The 14,788-nt window shown below is 43.4% G+C and overlaps 1 protein-coding gene across 1 annotated transcript in view; it reads right to left on the bottom strand.

The window, feature by feature from the left end:
* Window positions 1-13,700, bottom strand: part of LOC309707684 (outer dynein arm-docking complex subunit 3-like) — a 29,708-nt gene extending 16,008 nt beyond the window's left edge. The window contains exons 1-5 of the mRNA XM_082535159.1: window positions 13,493-13,700; window positions 12,186-12,307; window positions 11,855-11,932; window positions 8,528-8,713; window positions 8,297-8,398 (exon numbers count right to left, since the gene is read on the bottom strand). Coding sequence (XP_082391285.1) covers window positions 8,297-8,398; window positions 8,528-8,713; window positions 11,855-11,932; window positions 12,186-12,307; window positions 13,493-13,541 — 537 coding nt within the window. The 5' untranslated portion in view covers window positions 13,542-13,700. The remainder of the gene's footprint in view (window positions 1-8,296; window positions 8,399-8,527; window positions 8,714-11,854; window positions 11,933-12,185; window positions 12,308-13,492) is intronic.
* Window positions 13,701-14,788: the final 1,088 nt, after the last annotated feature.

Below are 14,788 nucleotides of genomic sequence, written 5' to 3'. Positions count from 1 at the left end.
TCACTACGAAAACTACAGCTGAGATCCAACCACAGCAGATAGCTTAAACATCTGGCTTTCTACAGAAGCTTTCACCTGGGGACATAGTGCTCGCTGACCGGGGTATTGATATCAAGGAAAGTGTTGCCTTAATGGGTGTCACTTTAAAAATTCCAGCATTTACACGGGGTCGTAGTCAGCTACAAGCAAAAGATGTGGAGGACACACGAAAACTGGCACATGTCTGGATCCACGTAGAACGCGTTATAGGCTGTCTACGGTCCAAGTACACTGTCCTAAATGACACCATCCATTTAGGTTTTGTGGTGCCATGTGAAGGTGAGAACATGACTTTGCTGGATAAGATAGTCGCTGTATCATGTGCGCTCACAAATATGTGCCCAAGTGTTGTTGTGAAGCAAGCAAGTGATGAATAACTGTTTTCCAATTTGTTGTATCAATTTTTTGTGGTTGTTGTTTTTGTTTTGTTGTGCAGCTGTGTTTTTATACAAATCAACTAATAATGCACAACGGTATACTATTTTGCCTTTGTCCTGTAAGCTTCAATAGTAACATGTAACACTGTTGTCAGTTATAAATAAAGACAGTCCTGATGAAAGACTTGTGCAACACTTACTTTATTTGTATCTAGTACAAACTGAAAAGAAAAATAGATTGCGTTGGCCCATTCTGGACAAAGAGATAATTTACAGCACAGCTGTAAAGTGCAGTAGTGCAAATCGGCAAATATTTACAACAAAGTATAACTGTTGTGACAGACATTTATAGCAATTTAAACACGTTCTAATAATTCACTGTGAGTGACAGAACAACAGGTAACACAAACCATAAAGTGCAGAGTACAGGAAGATGGGTCCACCCAAATGTGACACTAAACATGAAATCACAATAAAGTCCTTCAATATAAGAGTTGTCTGCAAGCTTTTTCCTTCCTTTTTTTTTTGTCACGGTAACATCCATGGAATGTGGCCCTTGTGAAACACTGGTTTCTGGATCAGTGTAGTGATTGGCCAAGAGCTCTGGCATCACGACTGCTGCTTGTGGGGTCTCGATTTAAGGCTTCGTAGGTATTGTTGTCACAAGCCGGCTTCGGCATCCTCAGCGTCGCCTGGTCCAGCCTCTGCTTCTGCCCCGTCTGGTCCAGCCTCCTCCTCGCCTGGTGCTGCGGGGGCCACGCCACCTTCAGGTCCCAAACTGCCGCCTCGACATCGGCGGTCATCTGCCAGGCCGCTCGTTGGGCGTCATCGTCGATATGGACGACCTCCCAAATGCCGCCGCTACCTTCCGCGCGGCCGGCCTCCGGACTTGTGTCGCCGCCGCCGTTGCTGTCCGCACGGTCGGCCCCCTGAACTGTTTCCCCGTCGCCGCCGCTGCCGTGTGCACGGTCGGCACCTTGAACTGTTTCCACTTCGCCACCGCTGCCTTCCGCGCGGTTGGCTTTTGGATCTGTGTCGCCAACGTGGCCGGCCTCAGAAGATGAATTGTCCTGGACTTCTGAGTTGTCAGCCTCCGGGCCGGCCTCCTGAACTGTGTTTTGTTCTTGAACTCCAGCATGTGTGTTTGTTTTGGACAATTCACTTGGTTCGCTGGAGCTTGTTTTTGTTCGGTGTTGGTCCCTCCGTCCTGGACCCAAACTGGACACAAACTTGTAAACCTCTTCTAGGATTGGAGGGTAGAAGGGTTTCCAGTTCCTGCAGAGTCTGGCTAATCTTGCTCTAGAGGGCATCTATAGTGAAATAGACCTGTCTTATCTTTTCACCTAGAAGCTGATTTTGTGCTCCCTGTAGAATCAAGTCTGCTCTGTATCCCCTGACAGTGGATTTAAGGCGCAAGCTCTTAGGAACAACTCTGCTTTCTCTGCATCTCAGGTTGAAACGGAGATGGTTCCTATAAGCCGCTAGTTTTCTTGATTCCCTTTCATACTCCCACACCAGTTGAAGGGTGCTCCTCCCAAAATGTACGGCAATATGTCTGTGAAGGTTCTCAGTCATCCAGGTCATCATAGACCTGGGTGACTGAAAACCCTCACAGACATTAGAGATGAAAATACTACAGAAAGCTGCAATGAAAATGAAGTTCTCATTGTAACTGCTGAAATGTCTACAAAAGAGAAACAAAGTTCTTGTGAAGCTTCATAAACAGTTTGGCCATGCATCTGCAGAGAGGTTATTGAGACTCATCTAAAGCTCTGTCAATACAGACCAACAATGTGCATTTATTCTGCAAGAGGTAGATCATGACTGTGACATTTATCAGAGATATTGCAAAACCAAGCCGAGAGCTGCTGTTGGTCTACCTCTGGTTTCTGAGTATAATGAGACAGTAGCGATGGCTCTACATGAGCTGGAGCCTTCACATCATCGACCACTTCACACGCTTCAGTGACGGCAGCATCGTAAAGACAAAGAAAGCTGCAGAGATCATCAACTCCTTCATTCACACCTGGATAAGCATTCACGGTGCCCCCAGACAGCTCTACACAGATAACGGCGGAGAGTTCAACAACACGGAGCTTCGGGACATGGCTGAAAACTTCAACATTGAGGTAAAGATAACGGCGGGGTATAGTCCCTGGAGCAACGGACTACTGGAGAGACATAACGTGACACTTACAGAAATCCTCCTGAAGGTAAAAAAGGAACAAGGATGTGACTGGCACACTGCGTTAGACTGGGCCCTCATGGCCAAAAACAGTATGCTGTACATGGTTATAGTCCACATCAACTTGTGTTTGGCCAAAACCCCAACCTTCCTTCTGTGTTGATGGATAAGCCACCTGCCTTAGAAAGCACAACTGTAAGCGCAAGAGTAGCTGAACACACATCAGCATTACATGCTTCCAGGAAAGCATTTACTGAGGCAGAGTGTTCAGAAGGGATCATGAGAGCACTACACAAGCAACTTGGGCCTACAGATGACAAATATGAGGCAGGAGATAAAGTATACTACAAACGAGTCGACTGTACAGAGTGTAAGGGTCGAGGTGTAGTTATTGGGCAAGATGGAGCTGTTGTATTTGTAAGACATGGGGGGACTCTTGTAAGAGTACAGCAGTCAAGGTTGAGTAAAGTGGATGCACAGAGTGGAGATAAACAAATACCACAGAGTACTACTGATGATGACACTGACAACAAAGACACAGTTGAAAATGATGAGACAGAAGCACCCGATGGTGAACAGAGTATTAGTGAGGAAGAAGAGATCACTAGTGACAGGGAAACTAACACTACAGTAACATGTCTATGACACAGTCTTCTACATACACTGATCCTGTCTCCTCTGCAGATGTAAAGTTAAGGGCAGGACAGCTGATCACTTTTACGAACAGAGACAACGGTGTTCAACATACAGCCAGAGTGCTAGGCAGACCGGGAAAAGCAAAAGGGCAATACAAAAACTGGTACAATGTGCAATATCTTAAGCCTGATGGTAGTGAAGGTGAAAAGAAAGCTTTAGACATGTCACTTGTTGATGGTCTTTGCACTGAAGCTGAAAACAGAGATGTAGATGTACTAATAACAAAAGATATCTCCTTTGATGCTGCCAAAAAGGAGATTGAGAACTGGCAAAGTAATGGCGTGTTTGATGAAGTGAAATACCTGGGTCAAAAATGTGTGTCTACTAGACGGTTCTGTACACTCAAAGAAACTAATAATGGTATCGTCCCAAAGGCCCGACTTGTTGCGGGTTTGAAAGACTCTCCAACATGTGCATCTGAGTCCCTCAGACTGGTGCTAGCTGTGATATATCAAAACAAGTGGAAAATGAATTAAATGGACATTACATCTGCCTTTTTGCAGGGAATGGAACTGTCAAGAGACATTATCTTCATCCCCCACCTGAAGCTGGCAAGGACAATGTTCTATGGAAACTAAAAAAGTGTGTGTATGGACTTGCAGATGCTTCACTTTATTGGTACAATAAGGTCAAAGACATTATGGTCAAAACTGGTGGTAAAATATCACAGGTTGATCGCGCAGAATGAACTGGGACTCAACAGCCGTCTGTGTGCATGGGTGTTGGACTTCCTCACTGGCAGAACTCAGGTGGTGAGGGTGGGTAGATGCGTCTCTAGAAGCATCACCATCAACACAGGAGCACCACAGGGGTGTGTCCTCTCGCCACTGCTCTACTCCCTCTACACTTCAGACTGTGTGGCCACCCATGGCTCCAACACCATTGTGAAGTTCGCTGACGACACAGTGGTGTTGAGCGCCATCTCCAACAACGATGAGGCGGCCTACATGGCTGAAGTGAAGAATCTGGCATCACGGTGCCATGATAACCACCTCCAGCTGAACGTTGGCGAGACCAAGGAGCTGGTGGTGGACTTCAGAAGGAGTCAGCACAAAGACTACAAGCCCATTATCATCAATGGAGCAAAAGGCTAGGCAGCGCCTGTACCACCTACGACAACTGAGGAAGTTCAGGGTCTCTCCTGAGATCCTCAGGACTTTCTAGCAGGCGCTGTGGAGAGAATCCTTACACAGAACATCACATCCTGGTTTGGGAACAGCTGTGTTGAGGACCAAAAAGCTCTCCAGAGAGTGATCCATACAGCAGAACACTGCTGCAGGATTGCTCTCCCCCTGCTTCAGGACACCTACACCAGGAGATGCCGGACAAGAGCAGCGCAGATATTGAAGCACCCGTCCCATCCTGTAAACAAACTGTTCCAACTTCTGCAATCGGGTAGAAGGTTCCGCATCATCCGGGCAAGGACAGAGAGGCTCAAGAGGGTATGGACATTTGTACAGTTAATGATGTAATAGAGGCACATCAACAACTTTACATTGATAACCTACAGCCGGTTCAGTTACAAGCAGCATGGGCTGTACAGAGGGATGCTTCCTTAAGTGAAACAGAACGGGAGCAACTCAGGTCAAAAATAGGACAGATTTTGTGGGTTGCCAAACAAACGAGGCCAGATGTGATGTTTGACACATGCAGCCTTGGATCTAATATCAAAGGTGCAACTGTGCAGTCCATTCATGAAGTGAACAAAGTTATCTGTAAACTTAAGGCAGAGAAAGTGACTCTTAAGTTTCAGAGCTTGGCTAACAGTGAGGATTTGGCACTGGTTGTTTTCAGTGACGCTTCTTTTGGTAACCTTCCTGATGGTGGTACTCAAGGAGGGACATTAATCGTCCTTATGGGTAAAGGAGGAAAGTTTTGTCCTCTCTTTTGGCAGCCTAAGAAAATCAGGCGTGTGGTCAGAAGTACACTGGCAGGAGAAACTCTTGCCATGTCAGATGGAATAGACACTGCGGTATTCCTGGCAACACTTTTTTCAGAGCTTACAACTGGTAACACTGGTCTGAACGCTCTTCCTTTGATCTGTGTGACTGACAATCATTCCTTGTTTGATGCATTCAAGTCCGCTAAGCAGGTTACAGAGAAGAGACTGAGGCTAGAAATGAGTAGCATTAAAAAGCTCATACAAGCCAAGAAAATCAGACAGGTTTGTTGGTCAGATTCCAAATCCCAACTTGCTGATTGTCTGACAAAAAAGGGAGTTTCACCTTTAACCCTTCTAAAAGCATGAGATGAAGGACTCTGGATACTGTGAAGTTTTCTTTGCATTAAAATGCACTATTGTTTATTGTGTGCAGTGATAGTATGCTTTAAGCAAAGCAAAGCACATTGAAGTGTTTCTGTCACGGCTGGCAGGGTGAGCCGTGTAGTGTTGGAGGAAAAGGAGGACCCAAAATGCAGGCAGCTGACTGATGATATGAGTGAGGGTTTATTTACAGGTGACAGTGGCAGAACAGACAACGAATCATGAGAAAACAACTGAAGAAACCTAAACTAGGAGAACTAAATGACAAACCTGAGAGCATACAAAAGGGGTGTGGGGCAGAGAGACGCAGAGACAGGAACGGAACACCATAGAACGCAGATGAGCCGACAACGAACACAGACCGACACCCACTATACACACACACACACACACACACACACACACACACACACACACGGTAATCGGGTAATCGCACACAGGAGGGAAGAACAGCTGATCTGGATACACATGATGACTGGAGGACACAAGCTGAACACAATGACAAAAGACACAGACCTTCAGAATAGAACAGGAAATCCAGAACACGAGCCTTCAAAGTAAAGCAGGAAACACACAGACTGATTTACAACACAACACGGGGACATGAACAGAGCACCAAGGACAGACACAGGTAGGGCTGAATATACACCAAACTTCAGGTTGAACCCTAAACTAGTACAAAATCAGAATAAACACAAGGCACAAAAATGAACTTCAAGGAAACACAAAACGCTGGGTCAAAATGACCCAGGACCCTGACAGTTTCCTGGATGTTCAACAAAGTTGACAAGTTTTTTTTTTGTTTTGTTTACTCACACATATATGTATACAAATGTTTAAAAGGGGTGTTTATATTTTTATTTTTAAAAAAAGAAAGAGGGAGATTGTTAACTTGTTATTTTCTGTTATATCACGGCCCACGGTGAGTTGTTGTTATTGTGTGTGAGCAGTAAAACATGGAGTAACGAATAAAGCGCTTGGAGTGAGACCACGACGTCATGTCTTTTGACTTAACAAGCAGAGCTGTACGTTTGAATTTTTTTTAGAAATCTCTCAGTCAGAACATGCTATATCATGTTTAGGTGGAAACTACCGAGCTAACTTCCTGCTAACGTCTAACTCCGTTAAATGTAATAAATCCTGTTTTCATGGATGCCTGGATGTTAAACTTAATTTAAACCTTATAAAGCAGCAACGCTGATCATTGTATTATGCAGGTGTCTGCTAACGCCTAAAACAGAATTAATGCTGAGAGCAAAGACCAAAATAACCATTTTCAGAGACCAGCTTTGCAGTGACTGTTTCAAAAGTACACTGAACAAAAATATAAACGCAACACTTTTGTTTTTGCTCCCATTCCCCATGGGATGGACGTAGAGACCTAAAATTCATTCCAGATACACAATATAACCATCCCTCCCAAACAGTGGTCACAAATCAGTCCAAATGTGTGGTAGTGGGCACATCTGCTATATTGAGATAATCCATCCCACCTCACAGGTGTGCCACATCAGGATGCTGATCTGACATCATGAGTAGTGCACAGGTGTACCTCAGACTGCCCACAACAAAAGGCCACCCTGGAATGTGCAGTTTTTTGCGCTATTGGGGGTCTGGGGACCCAGAACCGGTCAGTATCTGGTGTGACCACCATTTGCCTCATGCAGTGCAACACATCGTCGCATGGAGTCTATCAGATTGTCAATTGTGGCCTGTGGAATGTTGGTCCACTCCACTTCAATGGCTGTGCGAGGTTGTTGGATATTCGTGGGAACTGGTACACGCTGTCGTATACGCCGGTCAAGCACATCCCGAACATGCTCAATGGGTGACATGTCCGGTGAGTATGCTGGCCATGCAAGAACTGGGACATTCTCAGCTGCCATCTGCCCTGAACAATGTGAACCATGATTCATCCGTGAAGCGCACACCTCTCCAACGTGCCAGACGCCATCGAATGTGACCATTTGCCCACACAAGTCTGTTACGGCGACGAGCTGGAGTCAGGTCAAGACCCCGATGAGGACGACGGGCATGCAGTTGAGCGTCCCTGAGACGGTTTCTGACAGTTTGTGCAGAAATTGTTTGGTTGTGCAAACCAATTGTTCCAGCAGCTGTCTGGGTGGCTGGTCTCAGACGATCTTGGAGGTGAACCTGCTGGATGTGGAGGTCCTGGGCTGGTGTGGTTACACGAGGTCTGCGGTTGTGAGGCCGGTTGGATGTGCTGCCATATTCTCTGAAACGCCTGTGGAGACGGCTTATGGTTGAGAAATGAACATTCAATGCACGGGCGACAGATCTGGTTGACATTCCTGCTGTCAGCATGCCAATTGCACGCTCCCTCATTGCTTGTGGCATCTGTGGCATTTTGCTGTGAGACAAAACTGCACATTCCAGGGTGGCCTTTTGTTGTGGGCAGTCTGAGGTACACCTGTGCACTACTCATGATGTCAGATCAGCATCCTGATGTGGCACACCTGTGAGGTGGGATGGATTATTTCAATATAGCAGATGTGCCCACTACCACACATTTGGACTGATTTGTGACCACTGTTTGGGAGGGATGGTTATATTGTGTATCTGGAATGAATTTTAGGTCTCTACGTCCATCCCATGGGGAATGGGAGTAAAAACAAAAGTGTTGCGTTTATATTTTTGTTCAGTGTATATAACACAAACCGTTACAGGAGACGGTGCCGACAAAGTCTTGCGTTTTACGAGGAACGCTGGACTGACCTGTAAGTGACTCTTTAATTTCAGGTAGTCAATCATGATGTTCTCGGCCTCCTTGCACTTAAACTGGCTTTTTTCCAGACTGTTCTCCAGGACCCGCAAGTTCTGAAGACAAACACGAATCATTGCTCATTGTGACCTTTGACCTGCACATCTTATAACAAATGAGAACCATATAAAAAGAAACTCAGAGGCAATGACACTTTTTTGTTTTTGAATCAGAGAGGTAACTACCATGGCATTCTCCTCTTTTTTCAAAGTGCGAACACCAGGGGGCGCTACACTGTGCTCTGGTTTCATTCTCCGGTACTCCATCTTCAGCTCTTCACGGCGCCTCTCATAGATCTCAGTGCCATGTTTTAGGGCATTAAGACGCTTCCTGTTGGATAGCACGCAGTCGTCTAGTGTTCCAATGATCTCCTGTGAGACATGCAGAGGAGGAATGCAGTGCAGTCATGCATGCGGACCATGACAACAGATTTAGTGTGCAGTCCCGTGAAGAACTAAGAACACCCTTAATTGATTGATCATCATCGGTGTGAGCAGGTCTACAGAATTCAGGTATGTTAACACAATCTTCACAGAAGAGGACGTTCCAGTGAACTCACAACAAGCTCAGAGAAACTGCAAAAGCCCTTCATGATCCTTTTTCTCAGTCAGTCTTTTTCCTTTTGTAGTTTTTTGCTTATTATTGCTGTCATTGTTAGATATCTTCAGTTTGTTAGCCTTTGGTTTGGATTTTCACCTGTGTGTCTTTCTGCTTAGCACTCCAGTTTTGTGCACCCCCTCCCAGTCTGTTTTATCAGCTCTTAAATTAGAATAACAAACATTTTTCACCAAAATTCAGGTGAAATTCCTATGGTGGTCACTTTTTACCGGGAACTCCACAGATTCAAGGTTGATTAAAACACTCAAAATTCACTGAAAGAAGTGCTCATCACGTTTACATGTTCAAGTGCATAGTGTGGAGGATGTCATAAGGCCTGGAGGCAATCACATGTAAAACACAATATTTATGAGTGTTTTAAGTCGTAAATCGGGGCGATTTGACCCGATCACGACAGGAAGGTTAGTTTGCTCTTTTTTTCTTGCCTTTTTCAGTTTGGTATTCTAGCTCATTTTCTCTTTTATTCTCAGCCCTGATTCTGTCCTTTGTAATTCCCTGAGTTTGTTTTCCTGCCTCCTGCACTCTCTGTGTCAAGTCTGTTTATTTCCTGAGATCTGTTACTTGTTTTACCTTGTTGGGTTTTTTGTCTTTTGTGCTCTGTATTTAGTTTTACATTCCTTGTCTTGTTTTCTCACTTAGGTTTAGCTGCCCTCCCTGGCATGCCTATTTGTTCCTTCAGTTTGTCTCAGTTCTTTGTTGTGTCCTCTCTCATGGTTGCATGTCTTCTAACTGTTGGCTCTTTAGTTTTGGACCCTTGTTCCTGGCCAGCCTTTGTTTTGTATTTTGAGTTTATTTCCTTTCCTGTCCTGCATTTGGGTCCAAATCTTGTGTGCCACGCAGCTGGACGTGACAAACCCAAAACAGCTTTAGCAGATAGTCTGCACACCTTAGTGAGCATGTTAAAGGTTAAGGGCCGTGGAGGACTGATGATTTAGGGACCTACGAGTCACTGAGTGGACCGTGGACACCTCTACATACCCAAGTATTCCAGAGTCAGTGTGAGGCCATCTGTCCCACAGCTAAAGCTCGGACCAAACTGGGTCATCAACGCGATAATGTTGATGACCCAGTTTGATCGGCATGAGCACCATTTCCAATAGAACGACTGGAAAACCAAAGAATCAAGGTGCTGCAGAGCTCAGAGAGGTGTGCAGAAATGAATGGTGCAAACCGCAGTACCTATCCCTACAACTAAAACTTCAAATGATTTCACGTTGCGCTTACATGACTCTGGTAATTAAAACCTTGGAAAAGATCTTTAAAGTGTTATTTGATCCCCCATTAATGGTAAACTTGATCCTTCGTAATTTGTTCATCAGCAGAGTGAATGCTTTGATGATGCTAAACCCTTTATATTAAAGTCTGTCTAAGAGCACCTCAAAAAATCCAGTCCTCACGTTAGACTTCTGTTTGCTGACCTCTCTGCTTTTAATAAGACGCAGCCTCACGTTCCAAACTCCCAGAACAGCTCCTGATGCTGACTTTAAACTTCCTACTGACGAGTCGACAAGTCCTCGTTAACAAATGTCCGGCAGGACTGTGTCATGCTCTGGTTCCCCTCAGGGATGTGTTCTCGTTATTATGTATGCCGACAGCTGCAGGACTTCTTCTGAGGACAGATTTATAATTGCCTGATATCACTGTCCTCTGAGTCTGTCCACGGCCCTGTTTCGCCTGAATTTGTGAAGTAGTGTGATGATAACTATCTGGAGCTAAATGTGTGTCAAAAACAAAAGAAATGATCATTGATTTCAGACGCGTAACCCCGAGTATAAAGCCAGTGTTATTTGTGAAATAGTGCAGTCTTATAAATATCTCGGCACAGCCTTTGTCAAATATCTCCATCATAAAACAGGATCAACAGAAAATGTGTTAGTGGGGACGTTTTATGGCATTTTTATTGTTCATTTATTGAAAGTCTTTGAAGATTTTCTTTTATCTGCTGGCTCAGTATGTATCAAGGATAGAAACTCGCTCGGCAGTGTTGTTAATAAGTTGGTCGCCGTGACCTTGGACCCGGCCCAGTGTAGAATAAACTAAACTTAAAGTCCTTCATTAAAATTCAGAAACCTAAAATCCTCGTTTCTCAGCTCTTAGATTACTTACTGCTGACAGATGATGAATATTTCTGTGAATTTCTGTGAAAATATTTCTTCATTTCCAGTTAATACTTGTACAGCTGCTGTTATTGTGTATATATTTATTTATATTTCTCATACATTCTTATATAGTTCTATATTGTGTATTTTGTTGTACAGTTATTTTATTTTCAACTTTAATTTATATATTTATCTTTATCTTATTCTTCCCAGTTAAATTTACCCTTCATTCTAATTTGTGTTGTACAGTTATTTCATTTTTAACCTTAATTTATATTTTATTCCTTCCTAGTTAAATTTACCCTTTTAAATTTTTCATATTTATTTCCTATCTTATTCATAGCCTTTTCCTTTTTTGTTTTCTTTAGGTCACGAGCAGTTGTCCAAGCATTTCACTACATATCGTACTGTGTATGACTGTGTACGTGACAAATAAAATTTGAATTTGAATGTTTATTCTTATACATTTCTCCTTGTTATTCTATTTATTTATTTCATCCTTATGTTATTTTTCTTGATCTCAGCTTTACTGTGCATCAAAGCTGGTTTAAAGACTGTGTGTTATGTGTAAGCTGCAAGCAAAAAGCTCTTTTGGGGATTAATGAAGTCGAATCTGAATTAGTGCTGTCAAGAAGAGTGGACCAAAATTGCCCCACAGTGATGTGACAGATTGATAAAGTCAGAAAAACAATGCTGCAGCTTATTGCTGCTCAGTCACTGGCGGACTTATTTCTTCACAGTACTGCATTTCAAGTAAAATCGGAGTTCAGGGTGCGTGCACAGGCTTCCTCTCACCTTCACAGACTTGTTGCGGTAGGATTCCCTCTCCCTTGCTCTGTTTTGAAAGGCCGCTCTGATCACCTGCTCATCACGCTAAGAGGCAGACACCAGTGTCACCAAAAATGAATTCTAAAACACATTTTTTGCGTGAGATAAACGTGGTTAAAAAAGAGGAAAAGAAGGAGGATTGTTGTCTCCAGCTTCATAAGGACCATAAATGGCTTCCAGCTAGGTAGGCCAGGTTTCTCAGTCTGTGTGTGACTGCACTATTATCTTCTTTATTTTAAATTAAATAAAGTTCAGATCAGCATTCAAACATCTTTAGCTTGTGTTGTGACCATCTTACAGCATGAGCTCCCGCCAGCTTCCTGTGCAGCCTCCTGTTGTCCTCCCTCAGCTGATGGATCAGCTCCTGGTTCTTCATGATGGCAGCTTCATGTCTGTCATAGCACGCTTTTCTCTCCACCTCTATGGACACGTTTCATCACCACCACAATAATACAGAGAAACAGGTGACCCACAGTCACCTGCTGAATTTATCGGCTCTAAGTCAATTATAAGTGTTAAAGTTCATTTAAGAACCTAAATGGCAGTTTGCTGTTTTTCACTAAGCTGCTTCGTCTCGACTCTTTGTGTTCTAGGTGTTGCACTTTCTGCAGTTTATCACAGATGTGAGTAATGAAAGAGCTGTGTGAGATAACTGCGTAAATCATGCTGATTGTAAAATGCTTCATAAAGTTAAAATGAAATATCCTCAAGCTGGATGCCTACCTGTGCTTTTCTGTGCCATCGTTTTTTTCTTCTGATGAAAGAAAGATGGAACTCAGCAGGACCCTGAGTGTACCTGTCAGATGGTCACAGCTGTTGCTCGATATAACCAAAATAAGGTTGCACTGTTTTATATAAAATTAAAGTACACCTTCCTCAGACAGACAGACCACTGTTGCTTGTGTTTACCTCACAGCGACTGTATGATTTACATTCATTAGAGGGGATTTCAGATGAGGAGTAGCGATCATTCAGGATGGAAGTAGAACCTCCATAATACAGATCTGATTGTCACGAGAATCAAGCTATGGCTCATGTGTAAAACAAATCATTATCTTCAGTAATCAGTCCCAGGTGTTTTGGAGACTATACAAACAATAACATTGTTGTTTAAATTTTATTTTATTTAATAACTGTACAGTACTCTCTGTTTATAGTAACCATTGTCCTTAATGTAAATATGTAAGAAAAATTGTGTATGTTTCTGTCCTGTGTACTGTTTGTTTGTATATTTGTCTTTTTGGCTGCTGTTACAACCAAATTTCCCCTTGTGGGACAATTAAAGGATTATTCTATTCTATTCTATTATTTATTTTACAGCTGAAAATATCAATCACAGTTTAGGGCACTGAGAATTTTAGAAGACAAGTCGTTTTATTCATTCTCTGCAGCTCATTTAAAGACACTGATCAGCTGCAAGTGTCGAAACTTTGTCGTAATCGACACGAACTGGAGACAGCAAGCGTCTTTATCCGTGAGCTCTTTCATCGCTCAAATCTGTGATTAACTGCAGAAAATGCAACACCTGGAACACGAAGAGCGGAACAAGCCGCTAAGGTGCACCGGCTGCCTCCAGCTGAGCTGAAACCCGCCGAACAAACTTACCGAGCAGTCTGATTTTCCGCTTCAGCCCCGTGATGTGTTCAGCTGCCATCGCTGTGACTTCCTTCAGTCAGTGGCGGAAAACGAAGCCTTTGTTTCTGTTGGAGTTGGTCGCAGTGTTGCCTAGCAACGTGTACACCTAAAGCCAAACCAGGGCTCGTTGAATGAATAGTCGCGTCATTCTCCATTCAATCCAGTAAGGATCGCTGAGTCTCGCGATAGTTCAGGTGTTGTGCCAGAAAGTGATTGCCGTCCGCGGGAGCGCGCAGCTGCTTAAAGCTGTAGGGCCCAGATCCGTTACATAGACGGGATCAAACTGAGATAACGTGCTGTTACGTTTCGGTGTTGTCAGTGTTTTGTTTTTGCGTGACTGTCATGTGTTTCCTGTTTTATTTTGAAGGTCTGTTGTTATCTTAGTGTGTTCAGTTTACGTTTCCTTGTCTCGTCAGGTCTAATTTGCCCCAGCTGTGTTTCCCTCCTGTGGTCCATTCCCTGATTGCTCCTTCTATGTATTTAAGCCCTGTGTGTCAGTTGGTCATGGTCGCGATCTCCCCCGTGTTGTAAATAGTTTGGTGTTTTGTTGTAAATAAATAGTCTGTTGTAAATAGCTGTGAATGGGTTTGTTAATATTTTCGTTTGAGACACCTTCGTTTTGGGATTTTGGTGGAGAGCTTTAGTTTTTTTCTCGTGTGTTTTTTTTTCTTATTTCTATTTTCATACGTTGCACGCCGGTTGCCTAGGCCGGGGTGTAACAGTGCAAAAAACACATTCATGCCTCTGTTATTATGGAGGGACAGGAGTGACTTGAATGAATGAATTAAATTGGCCATTAATTAATTCATTAAATGTTTCATTAATTATTTAATCAGAATCAGAATACTGAGAAATAGCTCTAATATATACAGATCACTCAATTATAAATATCAAGAATGGACAGAGGTGATTATAAATAAATATCAAGAATACTGACAAAGAAAATTACAGAGTAGTAAAGAGTGTGCGCAAAAGACTGCAACTATTGTAGTGTTTACAGTGTGTTAGAGGAGGAGTTGTACAGGGAGATGGCCACTTCCTGTGCCATTCAGTGGTGCTTTTTGGTTATCTCAGTCTGATTAAGTGTGCTCCTGTGACTGACCAGCACGTCATGGAGTGGGTGGGAGGTATTATCCAGCACTCTTTAGTTTGGACAACATTCGCCTGTCAGACACCACCCTAAGGGAGTCCAGCTCCATCCCCACAACATTACTGGCCTGGTAAATCAGTTTATTTACACTTAGACTTAGAGCTTTTATTGTCATT

The sequence above is a fragment of the Aulonocara stuartgranti genome, assembly GCF_965226115.1.
Source record: "Aulonocara stuartgranti genome assembly, chromosome: 6".
NCBI lineage: Eukaryota > Metazoa > Chordata > Actinopteri > Cichliformes > Cichlidae > Aulonocara > Aulonocara stuartgranti.
This window is presented reverse-complemented; position numbering and strand designations above follow the sequence as displayed.